This window comes from Ochotona curzoniae, unplaced genomic scaffold (genome assembly GCF_017591425.1).
Source record: "Ochotona curzoniae isolate NIBS_2020 unplaced genomic scaffold, NIBS_Ocur_1.0 contig_2699, whole genome shotgun sequence".
NCBI lineage: Eukaryota > Metazoa > Chordata > Mammalia > Lagomorpha > Ochotonidae > Ochotona > Ochotona curzoniae.
In genome coordinates this window covers 4512506-4530148 of record NW_024465561.1, presented here as the reverse complement: position 1 = coordinate 4530148, position 17643 = coordinate 4512506, and the positions used below count along the sequence as shown (strand labels likewise).

General features: G+C 45.6%; 2 protein-coding genes across 3 annotated transcripts in view; one reads left to right on the top strand and one right to left on the bottom strand.

The window, feature by feature from the left end:
• Positions 1-17643, bottom strand: part of LOC121153685 (zinc finger protein 420) — a 363018-nt gene that overhangs the window by 147768 nt on the left and 197607 nt on the right. Inside the window, exon 10 of one of the 2 annotated variants that reach the window (XM_040976377.1) lies at positions 6301-7841. In XM_040976377.1, the coding sequence (XP_040832311.1) occupies positions 6301-7841 (1541 nt within the window). Of the gene's footprint in view, positions 1-5920; positions 8099-17643 lie in introns of those variants that run through there. The other variant, XM_040976378.1, reaches the window with a different exon arrangement.
• LOC121153688 (zinc finger protein 729-like) overlaps positions 1-17643 on the top strand; it is a 107234-nt gene that overhangs the window by 33389 nt on the left and 56202 nt on the right. The gene's annotated exons all lie outside the window — the stretch shown is intronic.

The window sequence follows — 17643 nt, the reverse complement described above, 5'->3', positions numbered from 1 at the left end:
CTGGCCGGCCTGTAGCTGCGCATGCGTGCTCAAGCCCACTGTGACGTCACAGTGAGCTCTGCGCTGGCCACTGGCTGTTGCCTGGTGACGGGACGGAGTCTGCGCCCTTGCTGTCTGTTTGCCGCTGCTGAGCTTTCCAGCTGGTCTCCTAGCGGGTTCTGGGGAATGGTGTGGGAATCCCAGGAGCTTAGGAGAGCAGCTCAGTTGGAACGAGCGGTGTAGGCCGTGCGTGGTCTGCTGCAGGTGTGTGAGTTTCTTGCGTGACTGGGTGCGGGTTGTGGTGGTTGTTCCCGACAGTAGAGACAGATCACAGAGGGAACTCCGTACTGATGCCCAGACTAATCTTTCAGGAAGCCGCGTTTTAGACCCAAAAAACAAGGTGCTGGTGACACCGTTCCTATCCTTTCTTCAGAAGGCAACGGGAAGGCAGACTGCAGCTCTGCGATGAACGAGGCCAGAGGAACTGGGCGGGTACGCTGGTGAGCTGAAGTGGGGGTGCTGCTGTGGCCACTCCCTGTAGTTTTCCACTGTTGGTACAGATCCTCCTGGCAGCTGTAACAGAAATTGTGGGTTCGGTTTCTTGACGCTGTGGTTGAAAATTCTAGGATGCACTGGGGATCAGTAGTTAACTGAGCAAGCAAGGAGAGTTTATGGCGTTGGAAAGTACACTCGCATCAAGTAGGGGGCTGGGCAGGCTGGGGAAGAGCATCTGCTGGAAGATGGAGCAGGTTTCCCTTCGTCTCATGATAGAGGACGAATGTTCTTGGGAGGAGAGGGAGAGTTCTGAGAAGTGGAACTTTCCCTTGATGCGAGTGCCACCCGCTCTCACCAGGGGCTGCCTTTGGAGCCGTTGGGGCAGTTGGGAGGCAGGGACTGCTGGAAGTACAGCGCTTATGTAATGAACCCAGGGCTAATTAGGGTAATGCAGTGGCCGATGGTAGGATGCCTTTTCTGGGACATTTGTCAGTGTGTAGTTTCTGAGAGCTGCTGGGGCATCCAGGCTCTGCTCCTCTCTAGCTTTCTGCCTCTTCTTCAGAGCTGGTATAGTGACTGCCCGTGTGACCCCGAGCCTGCACTGCTCATTTGGCCACCGTTTTGCTTTGCCTCGCTGTTGGGAACACCTGGCGTGGGGAGGGTCCACGAGCAGGTCCTCCCTGACGACTTGGCCTGGGGTGATGCCCGGGACTTCCCAGGTTCCATTTCTGCCTTTTGCACGTGTTGTGGCTCTGGGGCTCAGCCTCCGCGCCCCTGACCAACCTTCACCGTGCGTGCAGTGCTTTCACTTTCTCTCCTTCCTTTATGTGGGACTGATATCCAGTGTCCTGCTTCACTATTCATGACTTCAACCCACACTGAGTTTTCTCACCTGTCGAGTTTCGTGAGGAACAGGACTGTAAGGCTGGGTGAATGGACGGGGCGGGTAGCCATGCGAGCTGAGGGGGCTTGGGCTCCTCTGAGAGGCCTCTCTGTCTTCTCTGTATTGTTCCCAAGAACTGGACCTGGCCTCCGGCAGAGCTCTGCTGGTCCCAGGAATGGTTCGCACTTCCCACAGCGTGATTGCTTGGCTCTGCTACCCAGCGTCACTGGCTGGCTGGGAATTACTGTATCTTGGCCCTGAGTTCCAGTCTGGCTCTGGCTGCTCTCCTGGGATCCCAAATCAGTCTCGCCCACCTGGCAGGGTCCCTGGGGATTGAATGTGCCTCTCAGACCTCCTGGGTCCAAGGTCAGTGACTTGACCCCTTCACTTGTAGACTCAACAGTTTCTGCTTCCTGGGTGGGCTATATGCCCTCTTTTGGGATTTCCTTAGAGCAGCCACTCAACCTGCTCCCCCAACTCCCCATCCCGTTTCCACAGAGGAATCACTGTGGTCAGTTCACATCCCGAGACACTAGGTGACCCAGGCTGCAAGGACGAGGCCGGGGCCGGCTCATCTCACCGTGGTAGATGGAGCACTCGTTGCTGCCTGGCAACCACAGCAGGCCCTCCAGGTGCATGTGTTGCTTCAGGCTTAGTGCTGACGTCACAGGGACAAGCTTTACCTGTGGCTGGTTGCCTGTGTCATTCAGGGTGGATTCCTTACTTGCCTGTGTGTCCCAACAGCACTTTAGGCTGAGGTCCTGGTGTGATGCAAGGTGAAGGTGCAGTGTTCCTAGGGATTCAGGAGGGCACACATAAGTGGACCATTGTGGGATCCCAGTGTGTAACCCTCCAGCATGGGAAATCCGCCGTTCATCCGGGAAAGGTACTGCAGGCGCTCGTGGGCTGCGTCCTCCGTGGGGTGGAGGTGGTGTGCTGGAGCAGGGGAGCCTGTAGCTTGGAAAGTGGCTTTGATGAAGCTCCCGTAAATGGAGCTTGTGAAATGGGTGAGGAACCAGCCCAGTGATCCTAGTTAGTCCTGGAGATGCCGCCCATCGGTGTTCTTCTTTTGTGACCAGATGTGGATTTTGTCTGTTGGCTTTGTTAGTGGTTTTTAATTGAATGGTTTTCTCTGACTTTAGAGTCCACCTGGCTGGAGAATCACATCAATCACCAGGGAATTTGGTTTAGACCTAGAGAAATCAAATCCACCACTCCTTTCCTTCTCAATTTAACAAGTATCCTCACTGTAGCTTGGTAATCACGGCGAGAAACATGGTTGAAAGGATGACCAGCTGAGCGGAGCACGGTAGCCAGTTCAGTGGTGGGCCGCTAATGTCATTCACCTGGCTGCTGTGACGTCTCCTGGGCTGCCTCTCACGTGGCTCAGGTGCTCTGTGGATTGGAGTTTCACCCCTCCAGAGTAAACAAGGTGGGTTTCTCAGTTTTCAAGAACAAACACTTGGGGAATACAGTCCACAAGGCTTTCCTATTTCGTACACATTTTCTAGAGACTGCAGGTAGGATCTTACCAGAGTTCTGGATGTCTGTCCTTGCTTCCTGCTCACCAGCTAGCTCTTGTTCCGAATACTCAGGCCTGAACAGCCTGCACCTGTCCCCAACTATTTCCCTTGAATCAGGGTGGCATCTAGCTTTGCTCTAAGATTCTCTCTCTGCTTCCAGTGAATGTCTCAGCTTCCAGATTGTTCATGGAAGAAATGGGACTCGGAATCTGGATGAGCAAAATAACTGCTGAGTGGACTTTGAGACTCCGAGTCACCACTCAGATTCAGAGCTCCACTAATGGTGGGTGCACTAACGGTGGGTGGAGGAGGCAGGACCCATAGATGCTGTGTGATGTAGTAGTTGGATCTTTGAGCAGGACTTGGGCTTCCTGTTTTGGGCCATTCTGTGTTGCTTACTGGGTTGGGTGCAGCTACCTCAAGCTGCAGCATCAAGTGAGCAGCAGCAACCAAATGCTCGCAGCTTCGGTGGGAGGGGCTGCTCAGAAGCCCTGAGCCCCACGCAGGGCCTGAGCAGAGCACAGATGCTACTTGGCACACCATGTCTTCTGCTCAGAACTCACCAGTGGCTTTCCATTTCCCTCAAAAGAACAGCCAAAATGCTTACTAGGCCTTTCAAGATATGGCCCTCTCTTGCATCTAACTTCCTGTACTAGCAACTCCTCCTTGTTCATAGCTTTCTTAATAATTAAAAAATATATGTTTGATAGGCAGAGTTAGAGTGGATTTTCCACCCACTGGCTCACTCTCCATGTGGCTGCAACAGGTAAGTCAGGACCAGTTGAGACAGGAGCCACCCTGGGTCTCCTGTGTCCGTGCAGGGGCCCAAGCACTTGTGCCATCCTCCACTGCATTCCCAGGCCATTAACAGGAGCTGGTTCATAAGAGAAGCTGAAGTCAAAACTGCCAATATGTGATGACTACACTACACTACCTTAGCCGATACATCATAGAGCCAGCCCCCTGATCCTCCTTAAACACACCATGAAATTTTTGTTTTAGGGTTGTGCCTCCATATATTTTTTTCCTTTACTTGAACAAATCTTGACTTTGATATGTCTTCCTTAATGTTCTGAGTCATTGCATTTCATGTGTCAACCTGGACAGTCATATTCCCATCACCACCAACTTTCCTTTAATTACTCTTTTACCCTGTATTATTGTCCTAGTATTTCACATTAATTATTTTCTCTTAAATAATATAATTGTTAATTTATATATTCCAAACAACAAACAGAATGGCTGGATTATAGTGAGCCCTCCCTAAATGTAGGCTAGACATGGGTGGGAAAAGCATGAACTCTGTCATATTAGCTTCCTTTGATAGGCAATGGATCATTTCTTCTGCAGGCCGGCCATTTAAATTTTAATGGTCTCAGTTCATGGGATAGAGGATTAATTACCTGCAACAAAGGTAGCACCTCTTAACAAAGCAGTTACATTTTCCCTTTTATTAGTGACCTGGCTAGCTCTACTGTCATGTATTTTGGAAATTACAGAAAGCAGCAAAAACCACTAAGTAGATCCTGAAACCCTCCTACCATTTCCTCCAACCTTACAGCCTCAGTTGGCACGCATTTATTATGTAAGGTAGTGGATGCAGCCTCACCAAATGCCTTGCCAGTAGAAATAGGGATGTTTCCTTTTTCAGGCTGAAAGGGATAGATCATCTTGTGTATGGCCTTACATCAATATTATGTTTGAATTCTTATGGCCACACACTCCAGGCCTAGGCACATTTCTGTTGTTCTTTAGAAATTTTGTTGTTAATAAGAGAACTAAAACTATATCAGCAAAATATAGGGGGGCAGACTGATCAGAGTTGGTATCATTTTTTCAAAAGCCCTCAGAGCCAGAAAACCATTCTGTTCTTCTCCACCATCTATACTCCCAGATGCCATTTTCAATGTCTGCCTGACACTGTTGAAACTCTGGCATACATGTCCACGCTTTGGATGCAAGGGAATCTTCACTGTCCTCTTAATGCAAAGAAATGCCACTAAAGTTTGTTGCCCTTTAGGATGAATTGATGGTTTTTCCTTCTAGGATTTGTTACTAAAAAAGGAAATTTGAATATTGGGTAGAGAAAGAGTAGTCTCTGACAAAAACTCACAATTTAATACTCATAATTTTTCATTACAAAATAGTCTGTAATGTTAGATTTTCTGTGTAATTCAAAATCTGCACCTGTTAATTTTTTTTCATAGAAACAATTCTCATTTAAAAAAATACTTTCCAGGGCTAGTTTAAAAGTACATTTATTTATTCCTTTATTGGCAACAAACACACACACACACACACACTCTCTCTTCCTCTCACTCAGAGAAAAAAAATCCTGCATCCACTCATTCACTAAGTGGCCACACAGCCAGTTCTGGAGCAAGCCTAAGTCAGAGAAGCTCCATGCTGATTTCCTACATGGATGTCAGGGGCCCAAGAATGTGGGCCATCTTTTACTGTCTTTCTTTCCAGGACATAAGCAGGAAGCTGGATCACAAGTGGAACTGGCTTTTCATTAGGGGAGGCCAGCATTTAAAGTATCAGTGCATGCTTTGGTACTATAATGCTGTCCTTCCTATATCTATGTTTGCTAAAAATTTCAATTCAAAACAATATTGAATTGTGGTTAATGATGTTGGAAAATACAAATTTGGGGGTTTTCTGACAGGTTACATATCATTTATATATATATTTTTTCCTTAGCAGTTCTGCTTAATAATCCACTTACACATAGGGCTTTTGTTCTGTATGAATTTCCTGACAACATAAGGGATCAGATTTGACTAAAGCTTTCTCATATTCATGACAACACACAGTACACTACAATCAAATCTGGGATAAACATTTAATGAAATATTTTCTGAGTGTGTACCCTCCTAATACAGAAATGATAGCTTTGATACATGATTGTGATAGTCTTTCAATGCACTATTCTAAGAGTTCTTATAAATAATAAGACACAATACTTCCACGAACAGTGAGAAAGATGCTGTTTATTCTTAGGTCTGCTTACAGTCGGTTAAATCAAAGCAGAATTCTCAGAGCCAAGATAGTCTTGGAAAAGACCTGTGCTGTGGCCAGAGGCCTTCCTGTGTTTACTACATTAGCAATTCTCTATTTTATAAATCTGCTAAAGTGTAGTAGGTTTCCAGTAACAACAGGCTTTTCTATCTGAATTAAGTTAATATTTTCATTATACCATCAAAATTCTCACATGTGCCCCATGCCCATATTCACATCTGTAGGAAGTCTTTGCTTTCAGTGGATGACAAGAACAAAATGTGAACAAAGAATCAGATAATTCATATGTAGACTTGTGCACCATGATTAAATTCTATTCCACATTCCTTATATTCAAAGGATTTTTCACTGATGTGAATTCTCTGGTGTTGAGTTAATTGTGAGCCACGAGTAAAGGACTTCCCACACTCCTTACATTGGTATGGTTTTTCACCAGTATGTATCCTCTGATGTCGGGAAAGATGTGAACTCTGGGTAAAAGCCTTTCTACATTCTTTGCATTCATAGGGTTTCTCACCAGTATGGATTCTCTGATGTAAAGTAAGTTGAGAGCCATGACTGAAGGCCTTCCCACATTCCTTGCACTCATATGGTTTTTCTCCAGTATGAATTCGCTGATGTTGAGTAAGCTGAGAACCACGAATAAAGGCCTTCCCGCATTCCTTACACTGATATGGTTTCTCACCAGTATGAATTCTTTGATGTTGTATAAGTAGTAAACCACGAGCAAATGCCTTTCCACATTCACTGCATACATACGGTTTCTCACCAGTATGAAGTCTTTGATGTTGGGAAAGGTGTGAACTTTGAGTAAAGGCCATTCTACATTCTTTACACTCGTATGGTTTTTCACCAGTATGAATTCTTTGATGCTGAGTAAGCTGTGAGCCACGAATAAAAGACTTCCCACATTCCTTACATTCATAGGGTTTCTCACCAGTGTGAATTCTCTCATGTTGAGTAAGTTCTGACCCACGACTAAAGTTTTTTCCACATTCTTTACACTCATAGGGTTTCTCACCAGTATGAATCCTTTGATGTCGAGTAAGGAGTGAGCCACGGTTAAAAGCTTTCCCACATTCTTCACATTTGTAGGGTTTCTCACCAGTGTGAATTCTCTGATGTTGAGTAAGCTGTGAGCCATGACTGAAGGTCTTCCCACATTCCTTACACTCATATGGCTTTTCATTGGTATGAATTCTCTGGTGTTGAGTAAGTTGTGAGCCACGGATAAAGGCTTTCCCACATTCTTCACATTTGTAGGGTTTTTCTCCAGTGTGAATCCTTTGATGTTGCATAAGGAGTGAGCCCCGGATAAAGGCCTTTCCACATTCCTTACATTCATATGGCTTTTCCCCATTATGAATTTTCTGATGTTGAGAGAGCTGTGAGCCACAAATAAAAGCTTTCCCACATTCCTTGCATTCATAGGGTTTCTCACCAGTATGAATCCTCTTATGCAGAATAAGTTGCGAGAGCTGAGTGAAGACCTTTCTACATTCTTTACATTCATACAGCTTCTCACCAGTATGAAGTCTCTGGTGCAAAGTTAGTTGTGAGTTCTGAGTAAAGGCCTTTCCACATTCTTTACATTCGTAAGGTTTCTCACCAGTATGGACTTTCTGATGTCGAGTGAGTTGTGAACTGCGAATAAAGGCTTTCCCACATTCTTCACATTTATATGGTTTTTCACCAGTATGAATTCTGTGGTGTAAAATAAGTTGCGAGCTTTGAGTAAAGGCCTTCCCACATTCTTTGCATGCATAGGGTTTCTCACCAGTATGAAGTCTTTGATGAAGACTGAGCTGTGAGTCACGACTAAAGGCCTTTCCACATTGCTTGCATTCATAGGGCTTTTCCCCAGTATGAATACTCTGATGTTGAGTTAGGTGTGAAGCTCGTCTAAAGGCTTTCCCACATTCCTTACATTTATAGGGCTTCTCAGTAGAATGACATCGTGGATATTGAGATAAGTAAGTGTGCTGATTGAAAATGGACATTTTTTCAAATGTAATCATTCCTTCCCTGATAAATTCCTTGATGTTCTCGTTGCTTTTCCAACTTGTCTTGGATTTTTAGATACTCTATAGAATTAGATTCCTGAAGATCACAATTGCCAAGCTTGTCACTTATTTCCCATTGAGATATAATGCTGTTGCATAAGTATCTTTTTGGAGGTAGGTCCTTATATACATACCTTGAAGGCAAGTCAGAAACATAAAACATTAAATAATTTAGAAGAAATGTGACTTCAGTAAAAGCCAAATCATAGAAAACAGTATTGGTTTGAAATAACAGGCTTATGTGTTTTTAAAACATTGTTTACTACCCATTGTTAAGCCCACATTTCACATTAAAACTATGTAGACACAGTTTCTATGTGAAATTCCCTATTTTCTGTAATATTTTACTCCTATTTCTCTCACACCATCAAAATCAGGTAAATTTATTTCATGGTAATGTTGCTACCTAGAACTTGAAAAAATAAAGTTTGAATGTTAAAAGGGCAGCTGAGAAGTCAGGGAATAACGAACACTCAGGAGACTAGAAGAAGAAACTAGGAAACTACCATCAATGGTTCTCTAACATTGGCGGGAATCAAAGTCATGTAGAGTTTGATGAAACTAAAGATGTCCAGATAGTACCTGAGACTAACTGAATTTGAATCTAGTGAATCTGTAAATGAGCCTGGAGGTCTCCCGTTTTACCATTTTTATTAACTGATTCATATTTTGATATACTTGGTGATTTGCTATCACTGCCTAAAACTTTTTAATGGTCAAATTTGAAAAGGCATCCAAACTCTTTCATAAGTCTGAGAAATTGCTTCATGGTGTGGTCTGTACCTTTGTATCTGCTTTTTCCCCCTTGGCATTCTCATCGTTGATAACTCTCAGCAAAACACACAAGCTCCCTTTCAACTTAGAAAAATTCACAAGGCCAAAACATGTCCCATCTCTTGAGATGTTCTAAGCCTATAGAAACTGGGTTTGCTTTAATTACTAATTCTTCCATCTGAAGGATTCATTTCTGTTACTTTAGATAATTACAATTAATTACATAAACTAGACAACATATAAAAGCCACCCAAATGAAGGCACAGGAGACAACACTGAAAGAACGAACTTATGGGCTAAAGTTTAAGTGAAGTCCACTTTTCTGCTTCAGGAAAAGGCAAATAAGAGGTATAGAATCAAAACAGTGCTTTGGAATCCTGCAAATGTCTCAGTGACTAGCTAGAAATGAGGCCTGTTGAAATTTCTCCATAATTAAGTTGGGATCTCCGGGGCCTATAGTAATACAGCAGAAAAAGCAGGTCAGTCTGGGTAAGGTCTGATACCTGAATCATCTTTGAATTATTTGAAACTCAGAATATGGAGTGTGGTAATTCAAGATTGTTTGCTAAAGTACATTTAAATGCTTATTAGAAATATATAATATGTAAGACTTAGAATTATTTTATTTCTCCTGAAAAACAGGAGAACAAACAGACGAAAGCCTAAGTCTTGAACAGCAAGTCCTGTACCAGCCACCAAATCTGCATCACTAAGTTCCACTGTCCTGTCCCTTTGCAAGCAGCTCTTCCTCCCACCAGAGGGCAGAAAGCACCTGTTTGTGCCTTCCCCATTATTTATTCACAGATGGAAACAAAGGCATATCCACACTAAATTTAGGGTCATATAACTCGCTCCTGTTGACATGAATACTACTTCCCCAGTAGAAGCCAGATTATTTTTAATTCTCCTTATTTTTTTCAAACAAAATACCTAGTTGCTGTTGTTTGCTTTTTTTTTTTTTTACTTCATCCTTCAGTTCTCAGCTCCCATCATCACTCTAATATATCCAAACTGAACCACAGATGATCATCATAGAAAAATATCTTTATCATTTCTAAGGCACTAAAACATAATAAAAGGTCTATATCTTCCTAGCTCCCTGTCCACCACAGGCAAATCCTGGGCTTGTTCAGGCCCTAGGTCTGAGAATTTCCTGTCGGGTCTCTGGGAGTGCCCAGGCTCATGGCTCTGCCCACTGCCGCCACGTTGGTGGGTGGAGTCCAGGTAAGTCGGCTCAGAGGTGTGGGTACCTTATTCTCCCAGGCTTTGAGGCTGGGAGAACCCATGTCCGGTCAGACTCCCTGCTAGAAATCCTAGCTCTCTGTGCAACGCTACCAAGTGGTGGGCAAATCCTGGGCTTGCGGCCCATCAGAGCGCAAACTGGCACTGGGCTCTCCCCACTCATCGCACAGCTACAAGCTCTGGGGTCTTGGGGTGTGGACTTACTGCCCAGGGACATCCATGAATATGGCCATGGTACATGTAGGTGAGGAATGAATCCTGAGGGACACCCAATGACAGGGCCACTGTTCTTGCAGTTAAGCAAGGTGACTGAGACCTGGTGGTTTAGAGGGGAGAGACCAGAAGATCTGTAAGGGTCAGACTCATGCACCAACCCACATTAGAGTCCTGAGCATGGAACATGGCTGACAACCACACACCAGGCTACGCAAAAGCTAGAGCATGGGTGGTGCCTGTCTAGCAGCACTAGATCCTAGTACCTGACTGAATGTTGCAACAGGACAGGAAACGGGTCACATTAAGCAGGGCCATGACACTAACTAGTACATGTGAGCACCATGTCTGGGGGGAGATTCTGTGGGGAATATGTAGGCCCAACCCTATGGAAATACAAGTCCTGCTGGTGAGCTCAAGTGTTTGGGGGTGGTGATGGGCTGAGCTAGCTCTAACCTTGAAACCTGCCAATACTTAAGGGTTCAGGGACCAAGAATAGTCTGGGCATGTTCAGGCTGCAGCACCTACATGCATCCTAAACAGGGTGTGAGGCAGGCCAGGCTGCAACATTCACCAGCCCATACAAAGGCCAAGATGGAGGGCCTGGCTATGCTAGGCAAGGACCTAGCACCTGCTGCAACGTGTAAGATCTGGATCTGGCAGTGGGGCAGAGTAAGGGTAACTTGGCAAATTCCTCTTGTGGTTCATAGCTCCTGCTGGTGAGCATGTGGTCCAGGACTGGGGTCGGGCAAGCTGGGCAAGGTAGCTCCAACTGATGGCAAGTGTGTGGGTTGGTTTTGGAAGGGGTGGGCCAAGTAGGGCTGACTAAACCTTAGCTCACCAGCAAGTGCAGAAACCAGGCTGCAGTGCATGTAGGTAATACTAAACTACGCTGTTACATCTAATGGTTTGCATGAGCCAGGGATATAAGCAGACTGAGCAGGGCCAGGCTGTAGTAGCCACCAGCAAGAGATGGGACTGGGGGCTGGCCTGGTCAGGCCAGGCTAGAGCGTCCCAAGGCAAAGACAGGAGGGACTGTGACAGGAGGGACTGTAACACCCAACAGTAAGATCCGGAATGGGTGAAGTCCAGTCAGGAAAGGTCACTGTTCCTGCTAGGACAGAAGGTGGGCCAAGTAGGGCTGGCCCATGGACCCAGTGGTGTGCGCGAGATCTGGCATTGGAAGAGGTTGTGATGGATTAGCTTTGGGGAACTTCCGTGTCGGGACACAGTCACTGCAGGTTAGTGCAAGAACCATGATAGGGAGCAGCCCAGACCAAGCCAGGGAATGGTGCCCACTGGCAAACATTTGGAGCCTATCAGGGATGAATTAGACTGGGCCAGTTCATATCACCCACTAGTGAATCCAAATGCCAGAATGGAGTGTTGGGTGACAACACAAGCCAGTTCATATGAGGGCCAGGACTGGGGGCCAGCTGGGCTGGCTAGGCTGTAGCCCCAAGCAGCATGAGCTGGAACTGGGGTTGGGATGGGCCCAGTCAGGCTCATCCAATCACCACATGAGACACAGTGGGGAAGGGGCGAACCCAGAGGGGGCGCTGCATGAGGCTCCCCTGCTGGACCACAACTCCCACTTGAGAGTGTGAGTTTGGACGGGGACAGACCAGACTAGGCAAGGTTACAACACCTGTTGGACTCATATGAGTTGGGACAGGAGAAAGTCAGGCTGGGATGACTGTCCCTACTGGTTCATGCATAAGTCAGAGTGAGGGTGGGTTGGCTGGGCTTTGCTGCAGCATCAGCTGCTGGCAGGAGGCGCAAATTCTGTTTAACTGCAGAACCATCTGGAGAGTGCAGGATCCAGGAGTGGGAGTGGACTCAGTAGGGAAAGACTGAGCACCTCCCTCTTGGGTTGCCACCCCAGCTGACAAGCATGAGAACCAGGACTGGGGCAGGCAAGGCTAGACAGAGAGTGGCACCCACCAGCATGTGTAGGGGCTGGATAGTGGGGCTGGTTGGGTTGAACTAGGCTTTAAGCCTCAATGACATGTATGAGAGCTGAATGGGATGTGGGACAGGTTGGACCAGTCTGCTGTACATACTGGCAACCAGTGCAGGGGACTGGCCTGGTGGGGGTTATTGTGGGTCACTTTGACAAGGCTACAGCTCCCACTGATTTGCATGAGGGCTGAGTGTGTGGTGGGCAGGAGTGGGCTGGGCTGCAACAACCACTGGATTGTGTAGAAGACAGGGTTGGAGACTGAACTGACACAGCAATTGCTACCCCACCAGCATATACATAAGCTGACTGGGGCAACAGACTGTGCCGGACCCTGTATTGGCAAGCACATGCAAGAATCGGGTCTGGATCACCTCAGATGACGTTTCTTTGGGGATTCCCCTCAACTGAACTGCTGGACACAGAACCCCAACCATGGAGAGAATTGCAGGTTCCATGGTCTGACCATGGAGTGCATGTGTCAAAGCTGAGCCTCCTCAATGGCTTAGACGGAGCAGTGGACAGCACATCCAGGTGCACATGGAGGATATAACAGTACATTGGAGTCTGCAGAGGACACCTGGTACCAGACTAGAAGACGGAGGACAGAACAAATTAGTCAGCTACCCCAGCCAAGTGCAGGGAGTGAATATCTGGTCAGAAACTCTAAGGTGGACTTTATCAACTAGTAGATTCTGGAAGATTTCATTGTGCTTAGAGTGGCAAGATCAGCAGTAATTCAGAACTCTGGAACTATCAAGACCTCTTCAGCAGGACTCTCGGCGCATGCCCCATAGTGAGGACCCTGGGGTGCGGTGGGTGGCTGTCCTCTATCCCAGGGTGCGGAGGCATTTGGGAAGCTGGGTATAGCTTCTTCCCCTACTTCCCCCCATCCCCAGATACAGGAAGGAAAAAAAAGAGAATGTGGAAATGGTGATCTCACCCACCTTCCTGTAGCCTTTGACCCTTAGCACCCTAAATAACTACGTAAAAATCATCAAAAAATAAATTAATATAAAAAAATAAAAGGTTTGCATCTTGTTGTTGTAACAGAATCCTGGAAAGGAATAATGCAGTTATCTAAAGAGTCAGTTCTAGAAATTCTATAAAAGGACAGATTTCTTGTAGATGGACATACAGATCAAAAACTAGAATACTTGCGGAGAATACAAAATCGAACATCCACAGGAAAATGGGAGTAGATTCTTATGCAAATATACTTAGCATATGATGTGGAAGCATCTTTGTAGGTATTTATACTTATGTAAAGACAAAGGATTATATACTAAATATTACAGCAACTTTATTCGTATTTTTCCAAATTGGAACCAACCCAGTCACTGCAAAAAAATATTGGTACTTCCCTACAATGGGAATTTATACAGCAGGAAACAAAAATGAAATATTGATTGGTAGAAACATTAAATATATGCTAGTTGAACCAAGTCAGACCCCAAAGGCATATACTCTGATTCCATTTGTATAACTTTTTTCTTTTTATTGGAAAGGCAGATAAACAGATTCAGAGAGAAGAATCTTCCTTCTGCTGGTTTACTCCCTAAGCGGCCACAACAGCTGAAGCTGAGCCGACCTGAAGCCAGGAGCCTCTGCTGGGCCCCATATGGGTGCAGGGTCTCAAGGCCTTGGGCAATCTTCTGCTGCTTTCCCAGGCCACAAACAGTGAGCTGGATGGGAAGTGGAGCAACTGGAACATGAACTGGTACCAATATGGAATGTAAGGCCAGGATTTAGCCACTAGGCTATTGGGCTAGGCCTGACATTCTGTTTTAAAAAATGTTTATTTTTAAAATTTTATTGGAAAAGTAGAAAGAAACAGTGCCAAAAGCAACCTCTCTTACATTCATTGTTTGCTGTTCAAATGCTCCCAGCAGTGAAGGGCTGGGCTAGACCAAAGCCAGGAGCCACAACTCCACTTCGATTTCCCACATGGGTGGCAGGGACCTACGTACTTGGGCCACGATGTACTGCTTCTGAGGATGCATTAGCACGAAGTAAGTTTGGAAGTCAAGAAGCTGGAACTCAAACTAGCTTTCTAATATGAGATGCAGGCATCTAAACCATCAAAATCCCGCTCCACTCCAAATGACATTCTTGTAAAGGTAGAACTCTCGGGATGGAAAACAGATGAGTAGTTTTCATAGCTTGGGGGAAAAGGACAGGCATTAAAACAAAAGGAAAGAGCTGAAGTTTGAATATGACTTAGTCCTTAAACTCATGATGCAGGACATTTAAGCCTTAGTGGTACTAAGAAGGTGAAAATTTATTTTGTTGTTTGCAAAGAAGGCCTAGTGGGAGATTCCTGGGGCATACTGTCAGAAGGCATTTCTAGGGCCCGGCAGCGTGGCCTAGCGGCTAAAGTCCTCGCCTTGAACATGCCAGGATCCCATATGGGCGCCGGTTCTATCCTGGCAGCTCCACTTCCCATCCAGCTCCCTGCCTGTGGCCCGGGAAAGCAGCCGAGGACGGCCCAAAGTCTTGGAACCCTGCACCCGTGTGGGAGACCCAGAAGTTCCTGGCTCCTGGCTTCGGATCGGCATAGCATCGGCCCGTTGTGCTCACTTGGGGAGTGAATCATTGGACGGAAGATCTCCCTCTCTGTCTCTCCTCCTCTCTGTATATCTGACTTTCCAATAAATCTTAAAAAAAAAAAAAAAGAAGGCATTTCTAGTGAGAGGGTTATTACAGAAGCCCGTGTTTGGGCCTTACCACTTGCTCTGATCCTAGTTCACCAAATAATCCTTCTGCCCACTGCCATCCACGGCTTTGCCAGGTGCTCCACTGACATGGAGCCATCCAATCTTGGACTCGCAACTCCAAAAGTGTGAGCTGAATAAACCTTTTCCCCATATAAAGTTAAGATACCTCAGGTATTCTGATGCAATAATGAAAAACGAATACAGAAAGTGTAGGGAATCAGGGGGTCGGTGATAAAACTTACAAATTATGACCATAATAGACATAATTGAGGTGCAAATTGTATATTAGATTAACTGAGGAATAGCAATAAGTGTTTAAAATATAATTTTATAAAACCGTTTTAAAAGTGTGGCCAAGCTTAGGAAAGAAGATGAGAGTGGAACACTGAAATGAGAACAGAAAGTAGAGACAGAAATGTACTCTGAAGTTAGTTACAGCCAGTCCTGGGTCATTCAGTGTTTTTACTTGCCAGAGTCTGTATGGTAACATACTGAAAGACATCAAGAGATAAGCTGTTGGGCCCACAGAGAGCAGAGAATAGGAACTGAATCCAGCTGTACAGAAGTTGAGAGATGGGCCTGGCTCGGTAGCCTAACAGCTAAAGTCCTTGCCTTGCACATGCCAGGTCACCTATAGGTGCTGGTTCTAATCTTGGCTGCTCCACTTCCCATCCAGTTCCCTGTTTGTGGCCTGGGAAAGCAGTTGAGGACGGCCCAAGCACTTGGGACCCTGTATCTGCATCTGTATCTGGAAGAAGCTCCTGGCTCCTGGCTTTGGATTGGCACAGCTCTGGGCGTTGTGGCCACTTGGGGAGTGAATTATCAGATGGAAGATCTTCTCTATCTCTCGTCCTCTCTTTGTATCTGACTTTGCAATAAAAAAAATAAACTAAATCTTAAAAAAAAAACCAATAAAAGTATTGCATACATATTTATGTGTACAGAAATATGTGGTTCTAAGGAGAGACTTGGATTTACATGTAGAAATAGGAGCCATCACCGAGTTGGTAATATTTAAACCTGGGGGATTTGGTACGATTATACAAGAATATCTTATGTAGAAAAGGGAGGTTTGAGCCCTGAGCTCCAGGACGCATCCACATTCAGAGGTCAGGTAAATGAGAAAGAATCCAGCGTGAAGGCTGAGAGCGAGCGTCTACTGGAGGCTGGCGACCTCGGAAAGCAAGTAAAGTGTTTTAAGGAGGAATTGCCAATGGTGTCAAATGCTGAGATGAGGTAAAAGGCTGACTAATAAGTAAATTAATGATAATACAAGTACAATTTTGGTGGAGTAATTTTGGATTAAAGCAGATTCATGAGTATGGGAGAGGCGATGGAGATAGGATGCAAAATTCTGTGTGCTGTTTGTGAAATGTAGCACAGAAATGAGGCTATTTCAAAAGGAAAACGTGTAAAAAGATTTAGTTTTTCCTTTTTAGAAGAAACTCTAGCATGTTATCGTAGCAGATACAGACAAGTAGGCATTTTAGTAAATGCTACCAAAGGGTCTTTAAAAATATTCATATTATACTAGACCCAGCGCGATGGCCGAGTGGCTAAAATCCCTTGCTTTGCATGCACTTGGATCCCACATAGGTGCTGGTTCATGTCCTGGCAGCTCCACTTCCCATCCAGCTCCCTGCTTGTGGCCTGGAGAAGCATTCAAGGATGGCCCAGAGCCTCATGACCCTGCACCTGCGTGGGAGACCCAGAAAAGGCTCCTGGTTCCTGGCTAAAGATTGACTCAGCTCCAGCCATTGCAGACACTTGGGACGTGAACCTGCAGACAGAAGAGCATTCTCTCTCTGTAAATCTGCTTTTCCAATACAGATAACTAAATAGATCTTAAAAAAAAAAACCCTGAGTGCATATATTATAATTGTAGCATGTATTCCATGACCTAGTGACAAATGTAGCACCTTAGTTTGTGTAAATATGCTCTATGATGTATAACAATAAGATTGCCTGATGCATTTTCCAGAAGATGTCATGATTACTACACCAAAAGAAACTATGTGTTGTACCTGGAGGAAACAATCTCAAATGCACTTACTAGAAAATAAGAGGCAGAATATAAGAACTGAATACAGAGAAGACACACTCGCCTCAGCCACGGGGAACTGCCAGAACAACAAAGGGAGAATGCTGTTTCAGGAGCCAGACTTAGGAAAATTTTTAGTGAAGAGTGATGCAACATCACAAAGACTCTGACACCAGGGCAGAGGAGAGACATGCGGCTACTGCGTCACTGCCAGAAGAGGTAAGAACGCACTGAAGTCCTTGCTGGTAGCACGGCCCAGCAGAGAATCCCAGTCCTCGGTGACGTCAAGTCCAGCCTAGAGAGCTGACTTGGGGGTCTGAGCAACTACTCTGCTCCAAAAAGGTAACTCATATTGTCCGTCTCAAAGTGCCAGACTCCAGTTTACTGTGGTAGAGCCACTGCTTCACTCTGTTCTGATTTAGCAACTGCACTGCTACGAGAAGCTGCCAGAACCAGCTCACTTTTCTAGAATAGGTGGTGGAACCCTTGTACTCTGCAGCTGTGAAGTTCTGGGCTTAAGCTCTTATCGCTGTGCTTACTCTGTGTGACACAGCAGTGGGGTTACCCTTGGCCTCCTGGAGCTACCACCAGCGGCAGCCCATACAAATCTGAGAATACCAGACCTGAGGAGGAAGGCCTTTTTGCACCTTCAAGCTCAGGATGCTGGGGGCCCTGAAGGCAGACTGCGGCTGTCAAGTTACAATCTCTAGAGTAACTAGTACTCCACTGTGG